At 38.7% G+C, this 17,805-nt stretch overlaps 1 protein-coding gene across 2 annotated transcripts in view; it reads right to left on the reverse strand.

The window, feature by feature from the left end:
• spon1a (spondin 1a) overlaps positions 1-17,805 on the reverse strand; it is a 65,807-nt gene that overhangs the window by 42,129 nt on the left and 5,873 nt on the right. For both annotated transcript variants that reach the window (XM_056383208.1, XM_056383214.1), the window contains exons 3-6: positions 17,143-17,276; positions 7,908-7,981; positions 7,428-7,550; positions 3,234-3,382 (exon numbers count right to left, since the gene is read on the reverse strand). In XM_056383208.1, the coding sequence (XP_056239183.1) occupies positions 3,234-3,382; positions 7,428-7,550; positions 7,908-7,981; positions 17,143-17,276 (480 nt within the window). The remainder of the gene's footprint in view (positions 1-3,233; positions 3,383-7,427; positions 7,551-7,907; positions 7,982-17,142; positions 17,277-17,805) is intronic.

Below are 17,805 nucleotides of genomic sequence, written 5' to 3' on the forward strand. Positions count from 1 at the left end.
GAGGGACAACAACAATGGACTCAGGCTCCATCCCTGTGCTGCCAAGTCCTCTGATAACAGCATTTGTACCTGGCAAATGGAACAGTATTGCACATCTGTTTACAGTCTGGCAAGACAGTTTGTAAAAAAAAAAAAAAAAAAAAAAAAAAGAGTCATTGATTGCTTTCTGTAATTCATGCTCTCCAACTACTGTATGCACTAAACCTCATGACACTTCCAACCAAGGGTAAGATTAAAAAAATACAAATTTAATCTGCGTCTTTGGTGGCAAGCTATCATAAATCGAATCAAAGCGCCCTGTCCTGTGGATGTGAATCGCAATTTCATGTTGTTCATTTCAATATATGAATTCTTAAAAGGGTAGTAACAGTCACACTTACAAACTCAGATCGTTTCACTGTGATGAGTGGCATGGTGCGATGATTGCTTGTGTGCGGTGCAGAGTTCCTGAGATTGTGTGGGTGAAAGCTATGTTTGAAAAGGCTCTGACATGCAATCATATTTTTATTACCAGTCGGTCACATCATAACCACTGAAATGAGCAGGCAAAGCAGCATGCCAGTATGGGATGAAACTGTGCATGTCGTATCCTTACTCCTCATTTTAGTATATGTAAATTGTCTTTTAAGAGCTCTAAGAACGCACAAAGCACCACAACTGTTCTCTGTAGTTTTGTAGTTTAATAAAGCTTCAATTCGAAAGATGTTTTTATTCCCAGGGGACAGGCACATGCAATTTTTTCCTCCACATATCTGATGAATAGCAGCAGCAAGATGGATGGTACGGCACACCTTTGTCCCAGCTCTGAAAGGGTGACAAATTCTGATATAAAATAAAGTCATCACGATCTGAAGTGACATGAGCGGGATAAAGAGGGCTTTGTGTGTCTGTGTGTGTGCACATGTTTGTGCGGTCTGCATGCCTGCCTGACTCTGCAAATGGAACTTTGTATGAACACTCTGATCAGCGCGTCTCTTTGGCTGGAGTGAAGCCTGGCTATGAATATCAATTTTGCATCCATCGCTAGTTACTCCCCCTGACGCCCCACCTGACATAAAAGCGAATCAGCTTTCTGTTTGTGTCAGCGTTTACCAAGATGCTCTGCATGGCTCAAAAGAGGGAGCCTCCTTCACCCAGCCTCCTTACCTCAAGGGCATCGACAGACTCTCTGTGCTGTATGAAGTTGTAGGAAAGTGGATACAATGAATGTGCGCGGTAGTTGTCTAAGGTAATAAAAAAAATTTTAGCTTCTTGTTAGCAAAGCAGCTGTGAATGTCACTCAGATAGAGCATCTTGTGAGGCAAAATGACATGACAAAAGCTCAGTGTGAGCACATATTTACAGTACCATCATACTGTATGACTTACAAACATACTTACACAAACATGAATTGCACTACTACTACTTAAGCCATTCCTTCACTCATTCATTAGTTATACCGCTTATCCTCCTTTGGATCGCAGCTGACATTGGGTGAGGGCGGGGCACACCCTGGACAGGTCAACAGTCTTTCACATGGATGACATATAGAGACAAACAACTATTCATGCTCCCGTTCGCATAGGTGCCAATTAACCTAACCTGCATGTCTTTGGATTGTGGGAGGAAGCCAGAGTCAGGCATCAGAAGAATGTGCAAACTCTGCACAGAAAGGCCCCAGACCCAGAACCTTCTTGCTGTGAGGCGACAGTGCGAACCACTGCACCATGATGCCGCCCTTTTAAGCCATTTAAGTATTGAAAAAGGCTGATTATTCATTGGCTTTTTTCAGGCAGTAAATAATTCCATGCAGCTTAGTATCAGACCAATCAGGGTTTATATTGATCGCTTGTGTAATCATCACCCTGTATTCTCCTGTCAGCTATTCCCACTTCACTATTGAGCAATTAATCTCGACAACCACAGCTTGAGCCATGCCACACTTGGTGATGATAAGGTGACAGGTGGTGAGGAAAATGTCTACTTTCTTCCTGCTCAATCATTTCACTGTATCTGCCGTGCAATCCAACTATTTTCTGTCCGTTTCATGATTCTCAACCCACCTATAGAAAGCAGTGGGTTGTCCCTCTCGGTTTTTGCAACTGATCTCTTGGTGGGCATGTATGATTGATTGTGGGGGTAAATGGATTCTTGTTTCATGTGCTCTAATAATAATTGTAAGTAAACTGCAAACACAACATGTTAACCAATAAAATTGATGTTTTGCAGCATACTTACTGTACGGATCTATCAAAGCGCGTGCCATTTCACTCTCACCTTCAAGCTTAGAAGAAATTCATCTAAAGATCCAGGCAGGGAGATAAGACTAATATAAGATAAATAAACGAGTGTGCTGTAATAGCAGTGGGAAGGCAGCAATGACACAGAGACCCCATTGCTCACACTACGCTCTCATTATCTGCTGTGACTCCAGGTCTTCAGTATTAGCCAACAATAAGCACTCTGCAGGAACATCTGCTCTGCCAGCACGGGTTATTTTAAGACTGAGAGAGACAGCCATGGAGAAGAAGGAAAGATATACCAAGCTATTTGTGGTGGAAATAATAAAGAGAAGGCAGGCCATGGAGGGAGACGGAACATGAGAAGTGGAGTAAAACTAATACATTTAAAATTACAATATAATATGCAACTGAAAGGTGAAGGCTGTGAGGGGCAGTTTAAAAGTTAAACTAGAGAAAATGTCCTGGGGCCACTATAGGGAAGACAAATCAACCACTTTACTATTTATGAGGGTCACGTCAAAGCCCAGAGTTTGGATCAAAGATGAACTGATATGCAAGAATGTAATATTGAGCCTTTTGGAGGTACAAGAGGCCTAATTTCATGGCACTTCCATCCTTTTCTTTTAACATCTAAACCGGGTCCTCCAGAGGTAAGCCTCCCAGACCCTGTGTATTGGTGAAGTGTACACAGTAGATGTAGAGGAGGGCTAAGAATAGCATAGATGCTTGAAAGCACTAATCAAGCTGGACAACAATGTCAAAGCAATTCATCCCATGCTGAACTCAGGTGTGCAAACCCTAGAACATCCTCTGAGGCCCCTGTGGTGTTACGTAACTCATCTCCTACTGGTTTTAGTCAAGACAAAAGAAAAGCGAGCCGACTATTTGTAGAAATTAACTCACATATTTACATACCCTGAACACATCTCTTGCAAAAACTGCATGTATCAATGATTCTGTCGTACTCTGCTTCATGTAAGTCAGTCATCTTCCAGCGGTGGGGAATCTTACCTTTTGTCTGATTTCCTCCTCCATTTTGACCGGGGAGCCCAGCTCAGCTACCTGTTTAACTCCATCGCTGGCAAAGCCACCGTATTCCCACAGCACATAATTCTTAGAGTGGGACGAACCAATTATGGCTGACCAGTGATTGGCACGACCTGGTGAAGTCACACAACAAAATAATTAATTAGTTTGACACCCTCAGGCTTTTCCTTGAAGTTAAAGTATCGCAGCATCATTCACTTAGCAAATATTTCTTTTGTCCCTTTAGTAGCTCTAGAGATGGCGGTGAGTTGATTGGGCCATCAGTCAGGCTGACTGTCTGATTGACAGCCCAAGCACTTCTTTTGATGCAACATAACCTTTATAATGAATAGTGATTAGTTTCAGTCTACAAAATATTCAGTGTTGCTGCAAACAACCTACAGTGTATTACAAAATGTTATGCTCTCTTATAATCCTTTCATTCTCTCTCTGTATCTCACTCACTCAGGGCAAAGGCGTGTGTGCCCAAGTGACATACAGAAAAGGGGCTAGTGGAGCTTTATGTCTGCCTATATACCTGTAAGCTTACAGAGAATGCACCAGTGGTAGTATCTATGATGATCCGTCAGAGGTGACAGCACGGGCTTAAACAAACTTGAGCCTTACATAATTAACTTTGAGACAGTGGAAGGTAAAGCCCTGGGGTACTCTCCACTGTTGTGTAAGGCATAATAAGGCATGGAGTACCACTGCTCATCTAGCACTGATGTGCTCCCTGTTGATGTTTGCAGGTCATTTTGAGGTATCCTAACTATCTCACTGTGAGTCCTCAGTGGTCTGACATGTCTACCTCAACAGCAGAGAAAGTGTCTTGAATGACTTTATTACCTCCCTTGCTGTTATACTATCCCCCTGCCCAAGATGTTATTATGTACATGGACTGGAATGACATCCAGCTTCATCACCTTGAAAGCACGATGATGATTTAACAGCCTCCATCAACAGTCTTCCATCCCCAGTTCTGAAGACATAAAATTCAGTCGCTTTTGAGAGCTACTCATCAAGTTGACAGATTATCGCCTGGCTCCGTAATGGAATCCTTTACATTAACAACTTCACCATTTGTCTGAACACTATTATGCCACCTAGTTAGTCAAAGTGTGATTCAGTCAAATAGGCCATTGGTCTGGCTCTCATCTTTATGCCCTAAATAGAGTCCTTACTCTGTAGTTCTGTAAGTCACCCATTTCAGCCTTCTGCTGGTTCCCAGAGTGAGTCTCAACAAAGATTAATCTCCCTTACAATTTAATCCCCGTGTTTGCAGTATACTGTAAAGGTATATTGTGGAACCTTAAACAGTTTTTCATCGGACTTCACATGTATGGCTATAGTTGATAAGGTTGTGCCCCTTTCACGTAAGACATTTATTCTCTGACTTTTTACTTCTACAATATTGTATTTCACTAAGATCTAGAAGATTGCCTATACACATAGCCAGACTGGTGATTGTGTCCCCAAAACAATGGTTCTGACAATTGTGAGCATAAATTATAATAAAAAATGTCTAGATTTTGGTCAGATTTCTCTTTTGTGTTCTAACCATGGAGAGATTCAACAGCTGTAGCATCTTCAAAATGCCGCAGCAATGTTTTTACTTTTTAAATATTTTCCTTTTTTAGCATAATTTCAGTGGTTGCCTGTTTCGGTTTTACTGATAACTTTTAAATCTGATATCCCATGGCGGCAAATAATCTTCATGAACCTCTAATGATACTCCAAGCCTGCACAGGGCCTTCTAACTCTTCCTGTGTCCCAGTTAAAGACTAATGATGACCACGATTTGGAACGACCTGTCTGATCATCTCTTAGGGCCTGATCTCAATGTGTTTTTGCAGTGAAAGATGCCCTTTTCTTATTGGTGAATTGTTAAATGCTTTTGTGCTTCAGGTGCACTACATTTATCTGCAGTTCATGTGGAAGCACCTTCGGAGCTCTAATCTGAAACTAAGAGAAGGTTAGTGGTGGCTGGTTCTGCTTGGTCAGAGAGATAATATCAAAATGTATGTCAGGTTTAGAGTGCTCTGTCTCAAATATATGGTCAGCCAGCCATCCATCCATCCATCCATAATGAGCCCAAATCTAGCAAAACAGACTGTTTGGAGTAACTTGTCCACAATGGTTAGATTGGCCAAAAGCTGCGGTCTTGAGCTGGGAAATGTCAACAGTACAAATCCAGGAGATGTTACTTTTTCAATAACTGAATTTTATGTTTATGTGACGTAGGATATAAGGACTACAAAAGTGAAGCGTGTTTGAAATGTTTTAGATGTTTGGAGTCTAAGAACACATAAATAGTCCATGCCTTGATTGTAGCAAGGACAGGATAAAAAAATAAATCTTTATTCTATTTCAGTCATTTGATCTTTGAAGGCTTTTCAGTCCCTGTATGGGTGGAGGACAACTTTATGAAATGGTAAAGATTACAGAAACAGAGGATGCCATTTTCAACTTACAGTACCAGCCCCATAAATCCAATCAGAAGGTGTTGGACAGAGTAAGGAGACGGAAGATGGAGGGCAGCTGTTATTTTGGTGTATATTTCTCAGTCTGGACTCTAATATATCTCTTCCCTTTTGTAAGAGAAAATCGACAATGATGGGTTCTCTTTATTTGATCAATACACGGATGTTCAATTTTTCACTTCTCTCTTTCTCTCTTGCTCCTGCTACTCCCGTACAAAAATCTTTGTTGACAACCAGGCCATTCTCTGTCTCCCTATGTCCAAGTCAGCTGCAGTCGCTTGGGTTGAACAGCCATGCACTGCTGCATGACTTTCTATGGGGACAAAAGGGAGAAGGAAAATAGAACTGTCAAGGTTATCATGTTGGCAGTAAAAAAAAAAAAAAAAAAAGGAAAAAGGTTCTGTTGGCCTGTTTTACAGAGAGTTTTTGGTCTCAGAATGTGTGTCGCCAAAGTGGTCTATGGCTCCTGCACTTGAAGGACATATGTTAAAAATAGAAGGATGATATGTGACACAGTGGAATATCTCAGGTAGTAAAAAGGCATGCAGAACAACTTGCTACAAAAGACAAAGTCAGACAAAGAGAACTTAAATAAGGACAGATTATCATGCTTTAACTCCATTGTAATCAATGAATGCTATTGCCTAGTACACTATGTACAGTGCTATAATGCCAAGTTACCTAGGATATGACTTTGTGCAAGGAGAAATCCAACTGTAGCATCCTAAGACTGAGGATGAAGCAGAGGGCACACAGCTTGCCCTATCCTCTTTACAGTATCTGCAAGGTGTGTGTGTGTTTGCGTGTGCATGTGTATACGTGTGTGTGAGTGAGTCACATACCAACTACTCCCTCCATAAAACAGTAAATTAGGGCTCCGTTCAATCTCAGGGTTTATCTTACTCTACTCTAATCAGTATATTGATCTGACTGGCGAGAGCCTGATTTAGACAAGAGAGCCTGTGTAATCCTTAAGTCCATTCACATCCTGATAGTGTGGCTCAAGGTTATATGCACATCACACCCAAGTGTAGTATTGTAGCTCACCACCCACATGCCTACTGCAAGCCACGTAATGGGGCTAAACCACCTACATGTGGAGAACATATCCCAGAGTTATTGGGGCTACAGTAAAACAACCAAGATTGAAGGATAAGGTTGCAAATACTCTATATTTTGGTTTTATTCATTCTAACTTCTGTACCTAGTTTGTGACTCTGAGCCCAAAGCCAATTTGTTCAATTCAAGACTTAAATCTTTAGAAGTGGGTCATGAATATGTTATTTGAGTTTTTAAAAAGGCTGAATTATTTCCAAAAACAGCTGGGTACTGTCATGTTAGCAAAAGTTAAGGAAGCAAACAGCATATTTGTTGGGGACTAATTTCAGCTGCAGATGTGGTGAATGTTGAGTATTTAGAGCAGCAGCATGCTGTATGTGGATTCAACTGAAAATAAACTATAATGCCCATGTTCATCATAATGAAGGAACATGTCAGCTAGTGCAAAGGTGATGTTCACTAATATGTTTTTAATAAAGAGGCTTTGGCTTTGGCTACAATTCACAGCTGGTTTAGGCGTTTTCATGGGATTTTATGACAGTAAAATAAAAGTAGGTAGTATATCACCAGACTTATTCTTAAATCGTGTGATAGAGCTGCAATGGCATGAAGGACAAATAGACGAGCTTGTGCTTACGGGGATAGTCTTTGGGATGAATCTTCTCCGACCAGTTCCCATAAAAGGTGACTCTGTACTTTGCTGTTCCACAGGCACAACAGTCAAGCAGAGGTTTATCTGTAGCATCTCCGTACAGGGATTCTGTAGAGATATAGGAGATGTGTGGTTTGAGAAAGTGGGGAGCCATAGGGAGGGGGGGGGGGGGTGTATGAGGAAAGGAGAGGATGTGTAGCCAAGTTCTTTTGATCTGTTGCTCGGTGTGGCATCCAATGCCATGCACAGCAAGGGGGTCACACTCATTTACAATCATTCACATGCCAGAACATAAGAGCCGAGAGGAACATCCCTACACCAAAATCAAGAATGACAGAAAATAGAGTAAAAGAAAGACAAAAAAGAGACTATCAGTGGGGAGTGAAATAGAGTACCAGCAGGGAGATTGAAAGAAAAGGAATTCATGATAAATTATTTATTCCATGTCAATAAAAAAAAGCATACCTTTCTCACACATTCGCTTGGTGAGTGAACCTTCATCCTGGAAATAGATTATCCTCTTCTGCACAATGCTTGCCCTACAAAGAATGAAGAGAAGAGATGGAGGCAGTGAGGAGTGAAGCTTGTTGGGGGCAGCACCAAGTTCAAATGTAGGCATAAGAGGCAAGTGAAACAAAACAACAAAAGATGCATTTGGAAAAGTTGTGTTTTATAAAGAAAGAGAAGACAACAGGCAGCAGGAAATGTGGAAAATCTTGGCTTTTAAGATCTTATAGGAGTCTGAACAGTGTTTTGTGGCAGATGGAACAGGTGTAGAGTTATTCATAATCTTCTTCCTGTTTTTTTATTTTATTTTTTATTTTTTACCAGAAGACTCCTAAAAGCAGGTATCAGAGCACACAGTGAAATTGCTTAATCAGGCTGTCTTTCAGACAGAGGCATTCATTGCCTCATACATAGACCACAAAAGGCATGCATTGGTATTAAGATACACGTGTACATAGAAATGAAAGGTTGAAAAGCTGAGGGAAAACTGAGGGAGAGAGAACGATTGCAAATAAAAAAAATATTATTGCATTGCAGGCTGTCACTTTGAGTGGAGCACTTTGAAAATATACAGACATATACACAACTATATATTGTATATAGTAGGCTGTGCACTGAGTAGATCTAGATTGATTGACCTGAACTGACAGAGGGGAACTCCTCCAGATTGAGCTGTAAGAGCTGTGTTCCACTGGGTGGTGGGAAACACAGGTCTGAGAGGGGCCTTGACATGTAAATCAACCACAAACAAACCTTTTCAGAGGCCAGCAGACTTAAGAAAACAACAACAGAAAACAAGCCTCCAGGCACCTAACTTCCCCACAAACACCAGCCTTTTACACCAGCTACAGCTGTAGGAAGGTTTCCATGGGGATAACACCTAACAATGAGGTGCTGGATGGAGGTGGTGGGTAAGGTCTGATCCAAGTGGGCCCTGTCCAGCTGGACTGTTTGGATACCATTTATTCTGGAGTATCAAACTAAGCTGAGTTGTGTTGTGCTCTGTTAAGCTGATCTGATATCAGAACTGGATCCTCACAGCAAGAAAATACATATAGTGACATGAGGACAGAAAATGTGGATTGACCTAGAAGATTTCTGTGCACCTCACTTAATTCCCACTTTTGCATGGAAATGTTATACTCAAATGAGCCAGGTGTGTAAATGGACCCCATGTAGGTAGGTTAGGGTTATAGTACTGGTATGCAGTGTAGTAATTTTAGATTAAATTTACCAAAATCAATTACATTGGGTTAAATTAATTAAATGTTACTGAAACAATTAAATATTTTACATTAAATTATATCTATTTGAATTTATTAAATTGAGTTAAAATTATTAAATAAAATTAATAAAACATTAATGAATTATTAAATAAAAATTAATCAAATATAAAGATATATTAAATTTATTCAAAGGGCATTGTGTTATGTTAAATTTATTTAAATACATAAAATTTAATTTACTCCAATTAAGTGAATAAAATAATTACATACAGTTAAATGTATTCAAATAAATTGGATTAAGTTTAATCAATTAAGTTAAATTGAGTTAAGTTAATTGGAATATATTAAATATTTTAAATTAAATTAACATACATTTATCTATTGAAATCAAATTAAATTAAATTCAAAGTAATAAAATAAAAAGTAATTTTGTAAAAGTAATTGAGTTATGTTTAAACAAATATATTTTAAAGTAAATTAATTGTACACTGTATGTGAATTTACTCAAATAAAAAAAATTCAATTAAATCAACTTGAGTGAATTAAATTAAATCAAATTGAATCGACTGTATTAAATTACATTTACTATATTAAGTTAGAGTTATATTCAACTAACTTATATTGAGTGACAAAATCATATCAAATAAATCACATATAGTTAAAATAATCAAATTGTGTTAAATCAAACAAATGTACTGACTTGACAAGGGACAGTGAAGAAAGTGGGAAAAGAGCAGGGGAATAACATGCAGCAAATGGTCCCCCAAAATTGATTACATCTCAATTACATTCAATTGAGTTAAACGGATTATATCAAATTTATTTATTTACTCAACTAAATTCAATTGAATAATATAATTTAATTAAATTTTATTTAATTCAGGGCCATTTCATTAAATTAATGTAATTTGTTTAAATCAAATTAATTTCATTAAATTAATCAATGAATTTTAGTTGAGATACATTTATTAAATTAAGTTGAAATTACTCAAATAAACTTAATTGGGTGAAGTTAATTCATCTAAATTTAGTGAAATTAATTAAATAAAGGAAATGGGGCGGGGAAAAAAGTAGGGGAATGACATGCAGCAAATGGTCCGGCTGGCCGGCAGTCAAATGCTCATGTGGTATGCAATCTAACCATTAGCCATCAGCTCGACAAAGTTTGACCCAAAAATTTAAGAAAAAATAAAAATTAAAAAATTAAATAAAACTGACAATTAAATTAGATTTGATTTACCCTCAGTTGAACTCATTAAATATATTAAAATAATTCAAATAAATAAATTAAGAGATAAACTTACTTAAAAAGTAATTTGCTCAAACAAATAGAATTGAATTAAATTGAGTGAAATTAATTAAATTGAATTAAATTTACTGACTTCATTTAAATAGAGTTGAGTTAAACTAATTAAATATGATAAATAATGTTGCATTTAATCAAATCATATTAAATCAATCCAACATATTGAATTTAATTCAATTAACAAATTAGATCATCACAGTGACTTTGACCTTTGACAACCAAAATCTACTACTATACCAAATTTGAAGAAATTCCCTAAAGGTGTTCCTGAGATTTACAAGAATGGGGCGGACAGGCAGATAACCTAGACAGATAGACCACTATGTTATCTGCCTAGGTCTAGGCAAATAGACAGTCTGCCTAGGTTTAGGCAGATAACATAGTGCCTCCAACTAGGCATAAAAATTGTGACCTTCCTGCCATTCCAACAAAAATAGTTGAATTTTAAATTGTGGTACTGACTCCAATGCACCATCTTCAGATAAATGCTCTTCCATTTAGCTTTCAACATGTTATAAGCAGTGCCACTGAGTGGATTCAGGCTTTGATTTCAAGTTTTTAAGCCACAACTGCCTTCCTTTTCAGTCAAAAAGCTTTTTAGTTAAGATGCTATTTTTCAATACAATGTCATTTCACCACAGAAAATCATTCTGTCTCAAATGCTGCCACACACTCAAATACAGTACATAATTATACTCTTTCACATACAGTGAAACACACACACACACACTCTCTCTCTCTCTCTCTCTCTCTCTCTCTCTCTCTCTCTCTCTCTCTCTCTCTCTCTCTCTCTCTCTCTCTCTCTCTCTCTCTCTCTCTCTCTCTCTCTCTCTCTCTCTCTCTCTCTCTCTCTCTCTCTCTCTCTCTCTCTCTCTCTCTCTCTCTCTCTCTCTCTCTCTCTCTCTCACATAAACTATCTTTTCTCTCTTGGACACTGTATTATAGTGTATAGTCTCACACTCAAACCCATCATAATTGACTTCTCATACACATCACTATTGTGTCTCACATGTGTACTATATATGTGATATTATGATTTTGTGTGAGAGCAAGTATGATTTATATCCAAAATGGTCTCTCATAACATGGATAAAAATTATTCAAGGTAAGCGACACCACCAGCACATCTCTAACTGTTCACGCTTTAATTCAATCTCACCCCAATTTCACAAATCTCCCTGAGAGAGAGGAGCACACTGTGCCTCACTGCTTGTTCACTTTCTTGGGCTGGCCAGACAATCAAGTAGAGTAATGCTTATTTAACATCCAATTTAAATTCTATCTCACTTTGCCGGATCCACACCACTGCCGATCCCAATCACCCCAAAAGTGCACTGATTTGAGTGTGTGTGTGTGTGTGTGTGTGTGTGTGTGTGTGTGTGTGTGGGTGTTTTTATAAATTCAAGTGTGAGAGCTTAACAAAAAGAGAGAAAGAAGAGATTGAGAAAAAGAAAATAAAACGAAAAGATTGAGAAAGATTTTCTGAGCCACTTTCTGCATTTCCATTTGCATGCCCAACAGATGTGTAAAAGAAGAAAATAAATTCTCATTTTGTTCTATCTGCTCCTGCTACAACCCAAGATTAAATAATTTTCATTTCCTTCTATCTGCTCCTGCTAGAACCAGAGATTAAATGAATTAATTTTGTTCCATCTGCTCCTGCTACAAACACAACTTACAAAAAAGAAACAACTCAGAGACAATACATAAATACACTGCACAAAAGTAAATGTATTTACATTTAATTTCTATGTGTCTGCTTGACTATGGTGTCCTGAAGTCCTCCTTGATCTGTCCTATCATTGTGTTGACGGAAATAAACAGTTTCTGACAGCTGCATGAGGTTGTGACATTCATCTGATCACTGATATACTGTCTCACTCAGACAACCCATCAAAACACATTCCACTACCCTCCATATCTTAAGCCAGAGGGAGATGACAAATAAATTGCTTCCCACCTACAAATGGAAAGATAAAAGATAGAGGCAACAATGGTGACTGCAATATATAGATTATATTCTGATATGACTTACTCTGGCTCTGTGGAACAACCAGGATGTAGCCAACCACAAGGACTCAACTGTGGCAATAGCCCCTGACTAGAGGTTTGTCATCAGACAACTGCAGATCACGCAAGATCTTATCATTAAGTGGCCCCTGCTGAGCAGAAAGGAAGCCAATTATTTTAAATCCAATCAGACATAAAGCTAAACATTTGATTTAGAACAGAGACAAAGTCAGCATTGTTAGACCTTGCAGCAAGGGATGTTTTGCTTTGACCATTAGATCTGATATACTGAAGAACAATCTGGGTAGAAATTAGTGAAGCAGAGATGGGGGGGGGGTTAAAATAACAAGTTTGGGGGTTTGAAAGGACCAGTGTGTAGGATTTAGGGGGGTCTATTGGCAGAAATGGAATAAAATATTCATAATTATATTTTCATTAGTGTATAATCACCTGAAACTAAGAATCGCTGTGTTTTCGTTAGCTGAGAATATGCCCTCCATATCTAGAAAGGGAGTAGGTCCTCTTCGATGGGGACTGCCATGTTGCATCTTCATGTTTTTCTAGAGTAGCCCAGAATAGACAAACTAAACACTGGCTCTAGAGAGTGTCTTTTGTTACCTAAAGATCCACCACAGGTTCTCCTACACACTTGTAAGGGAGGAGTTAGGGGAGGGATATTCAGTTGCTTGCAATTTGCAACTGCAATGCTAGAAACCACTAAATCCTACACGCTGGTCCTTTAAGGATATTTTGTGGTCAATCACTCACTATTTTGAATCAAACAGTAGTAGAAAAATCTCCATTACATGCAGCTAATAATTAGGAAATAACAAATTTTCAAGTCTGTTACGCCTCTGACTCGGGTTTGGTTCAGATACCCAGTTCCATTTTGGATCTGATTCCAGGTAAAATGATTTGACTTGATTCCTCCATCAACCAACCAATGCAGCAACCAACTTGAAGGTCCACTGGCCAACAGCTGCAGCGGCCCACCGGGATTTATCCCAGTAGTCATGAAGGCCAATCTGACTATGTTGGAGACCTCCAAGTGTCGAAAGACACATGAAGATGGATGCAGATTCAAGGTTGCCCTGTTTCCGCTTGAAAGGTGGATAACATAATATTTGCTAGGTTTCCCAGCTAATGAGTTAGCAAGCAGGTAGCACTGTCACATTTATGTGCCCAGTAACATTGCCAACAGATTACTTTGTAGTTTGTCATGATATGTTGTTTGTGTGATATTAGATATAGTAGCAGGAGAGTTATGAGTATCCATTCTGCAGGTTTCTTAAGAATCACTGAAGGGAATGGTGTTTGTTTTGCTGTTTTAGATAAATGACTATTTATTTAAAAGAAGGCTAAACCTAATTAGATCAGATAAGTAATTTTGAAAGGAACTGGGTTCCAAAATCAAATTTGATACTGGATTTGATCAAATGCTATTGAACCCCACCCCTCCTCTGAGCACACCCAGCATCACTATCTGGAGATGTCTGGAGTGTTGCACCTGTATCAACCACTTAACAGTGATGTCAAAGTGTACTGAACACACCCTGAATTCAAGTCTGCATCGCTGCAGGAAAGCAAGAAATTCAACCACTGAAAATCAGAAAAGAGGAGATTTTCAGCTGGCGTTAAATCAGTATTTAAATAGTGCAGGGGTAAAACCCACAACACCTACCGAGATGTCAGGGTATAAAATATATTTTCACAAAACAAGAGTGGGATACTAGCGAGAGAGACCAATTGAAGGAAACCTTGGCATGATTTGAGTCCACCATATAAGACAGCTGAAAATAACTGGATTTGATGGCTGACTTTCAAAGTCAGTGCTCCGAGTTCAGGAGTTTGAATGAGCATCCTTGCCTGACCCTATCATCACGGACCAATCTTTGATGGAACCAAACCACCAAGCTCAGTTTTTCCATCTAAAAGACAGCAGCTGCCCATCAATTATACTGCAGCTAACCACTCGGGAGGAGCAAGATTGCTGGGACATGTGAGTCACATGAGTGATGGGCAGTGACTGAGCTCTTCTTGGATATGAAATTAAATTAAAATCGAATATTTACCCTGCCTGTGGTGGTGATGAAATTGTTATCTCTAAGCTAATCTATATTATTAGCAAACATTTCTTTTTCTTTTTTTGTTTCCTTCTGTGCATATTTGTTGACTGTACAGTGTGTGCATGTTTATGTACCTATATTTTCTCTGCTGGTATGGGCTATATGATAACACAGCCATAGTGAACAAGAGTATCTCTCACCTCCGAACAGTTTTCATATAAAAAGCCCTGCACTTGTCAAGTAGTAACAGGAGTTGTACCTCTTAAATCAATAAGACTTTATTAAAACTTTTGTTGTGTTGAAGCTCAAAGGCATACAAAAACCTTGTCATCTTTATGACTGCCAGGTACAAGGAAGAACAGTGGCAAATACCCACTGCTAGCCTGTAATCAAGATTTTCAGAGGTATCTCTTTTGAACTGCAAGCTTATCGTTCCCTCCCTCCTCCATTGTCTGCGCGCTGGTATTACAGCCACATCTCTGCACTTTCAAGTATCTCTCTCTAGGCTGTGGACTCTGTCACACTTTCAACTTTTTCCTCTATCCATGCGCTTAACTGAATACAGTTCTGCCATCATCTCAGTGGTCTCCATGAGGAGAGCAGGTGTGATTTAAAACATGACCTGCTGTGAGAGAAAACTATGACAACACACACCACAGTGAAGATGAAAACAAAGAGAAGAGGGATAAAAAGTGGGGATGAGAGAGTGAGGAGTGGAAAGAAATGATGACAGACAGAATAAAGGAAAGCTCAGAGGTTATTTAAAGGCTAGGTTGTGAAGATGCACAAGAAAGATAAGGACAAAGGGAATGTAAAGCACAGAGACATAGAAAAGGGAAAGTTATATCACTCTCTGCAACAGTCACATAATGAATGCAGTACTAAAAAAAATGCAACCTTTTTAATCTCCCCTTTGTACATGGAGACATAGAACAGAAGAGATGTAGACATGCAACAGAGAAACAACTAGGCTCATAAACAGTTAAATAAAGCATTGATCAAAAGGCCTTGTGAGTCACAGTCCCTCTGTATCTCTCCACCTCCTGTACTCTCATTATTTCCCCACAGAACAGGATTAATAAACAGATTTCTGCCATGATCTGTCTTCAGCTGAACATCACTACCCTTCTGTATGCAAGCAAGCCCAGAGGACACACACCAGAAAAATTGATTGGTGTCAGTCAGCTGTATAAGGTAATGAATAGTTTATGAAGCCAAGTGGGAATGAAAATTTGATAACATATTCTGAATTTAACTTTGCTTAGCTTGGGGGGGAAGGAATGTAATGAAACAGACTAACTGTACACATGGACTTGATATATAGTGGTAGCACAGCTCACAACCCCAGAGAGATGTAGCTCTATGCATCAGATTATTAACACTCTGGATAAGCCAGAGTTTGGTTTATTCTGTAAAAAAGTTGAAACTAAACGCTTAAAAACATCCTACTATGTCAAGCTCTCTCTCACAGCACAACAAACTAACAGCACTAATATAAGTGCGAAAATATCAGCATGAATTTAAAAAGAATATATAGAGTTGTTATATAAAATTCTGTTCTTCTATGTGCATGAACCAACTTGCAGGTACTATTACATACTACACTAGTGGCGGAATTTCCTTCCTACTGAATGGAATTATCGGAAGATTCAGGAGAAGTGGACCTGAAATTCAGACAGGACAAGACCCTGGTCACAACAGAAAATTACAGAGTATAAGAACATAGTTATCAAGCATGTCACATCAGCAAAGCTACACCACCACTACAAACAAAGCTCAGTGCATACAGATGGTTAAACATATTGGTCCGTCTTGTGTTACGACTGACTGCATGCTGTGTTATCTTTTGCATGGCAATTTTTGTTCTGCCAGAGAAGAACTGCGTTCAAACTGAATGAACTAAAAGGGAAGCTTCCTGTATTTTAGACCAATTTATCTATTTGGATTACAGTATAATCGCAGGTCATCACAGGTCAACAAAGTCAAATCAACATCACCGAAGTTGGAGCAGGAGACTGCCAGATTGCCTTGGATGTTTTTCTAGAGCATAATATTTATTTTTAAATTAATGACACAATTTTTCCCTCCACACAAGTCCATTCACCAGCAACAAGAGCCATGACAAACCTTAACTCAAAACACTGTCTGCTATTAAATGTACAACGCAAGTCTTAATTCACAAGACAAGCTAATGGCTGTCTGAGAGCTAAAAAAATGAAAACACATTAATTGGTCAGCAGGAGTCAATAACAAATCAAATCTACCAATTTTTGATACAAGACTGAACATGTAGACTAAGCTTGTATCTAGTATCATGCATGAAGGCAGTGGCGCAAGGTGAAAAAAATTTAATTCAATCAAGAATTTGATAGAAAGGGGCAGCCCAACTCTCGACATTATCTCTTATAAAATAATGACTTACAGTTCACCGAGTACAAGGACCCATTTTTTTCCAAAAAAATATATTTTATGAATTAATCCTGCATCAGGGTAGTGTATTATTGTAGTGTATTTCTAAGCATTTGAGCTGAGGACTGGCCTCTGCTGGGCAAGCTCAGCATGCAGCTGCTGTATACAGCACATACTTGAGGACGACACAGCCAGAGCCACTCGGTGGAGCAGTCCAGAACACCCTGATGCTGGTGCGTCTGCGAGGAGTGCTCTCTGTCACTGCAGGGGGGCAGTTGGTCATAAACTGTGTTTCCTCTTCATCAGTTATCTGTAAAACATGCACAAACACACACAAAGAGATTGGTGATGAATAGAAAGACTTGCCTCAAAAGCAGTTGCATGTCAGATTATTGTCAGCTCAAGTGCCTTATAAACAATATTAGCAGCTATAAACTGACAATAACTTTAATGATGCATCAAGATTAACGATTTAACACAGAAATTCAAAAAAATTCAAAAACCTGAGAATTGGCCAGTTATATCTATTAGAGTTAACACTGAAAAAAAATCCTGTTAACCATTTGTGGTTATATGCCATTTTAAGCTTACTAGCACTGGTAAAACAAACACATCTAAATTAGCAGCTATTTTGTTGAATCTCTCCAGTGTGTGTGTGTGTGTGTGTGTGTGAGGGAGTAGTGGTTCCCATCATAGGGTTTGGGACCCCTCTAATTGGTCACAAAGTAAATCTGATGGGCAGTGAGATGATTAATGGAATAGAAGAGATGACACATAAAACACAAGTTCATATTTATTTTGTTATTCGACAATGGTTGCTTTTTCCTTGTTAAATGATA

The sequence above is a fragment of the Seriola aureovittata genome, chromosome 1, assembly GCF_021018895.1.
Source record: "Seriola aureovittata isolate HTS-2021-v1 ecotype China chromosome 1, ASM2101889v1, whole genome shotgun sequence".
NCBI classification, from domain to species: Eukaryota; Metazoa; Chordata; class Actinopteri; order Carangiformes; family Carangidae; genus Seriola; species Seriola aureovittata.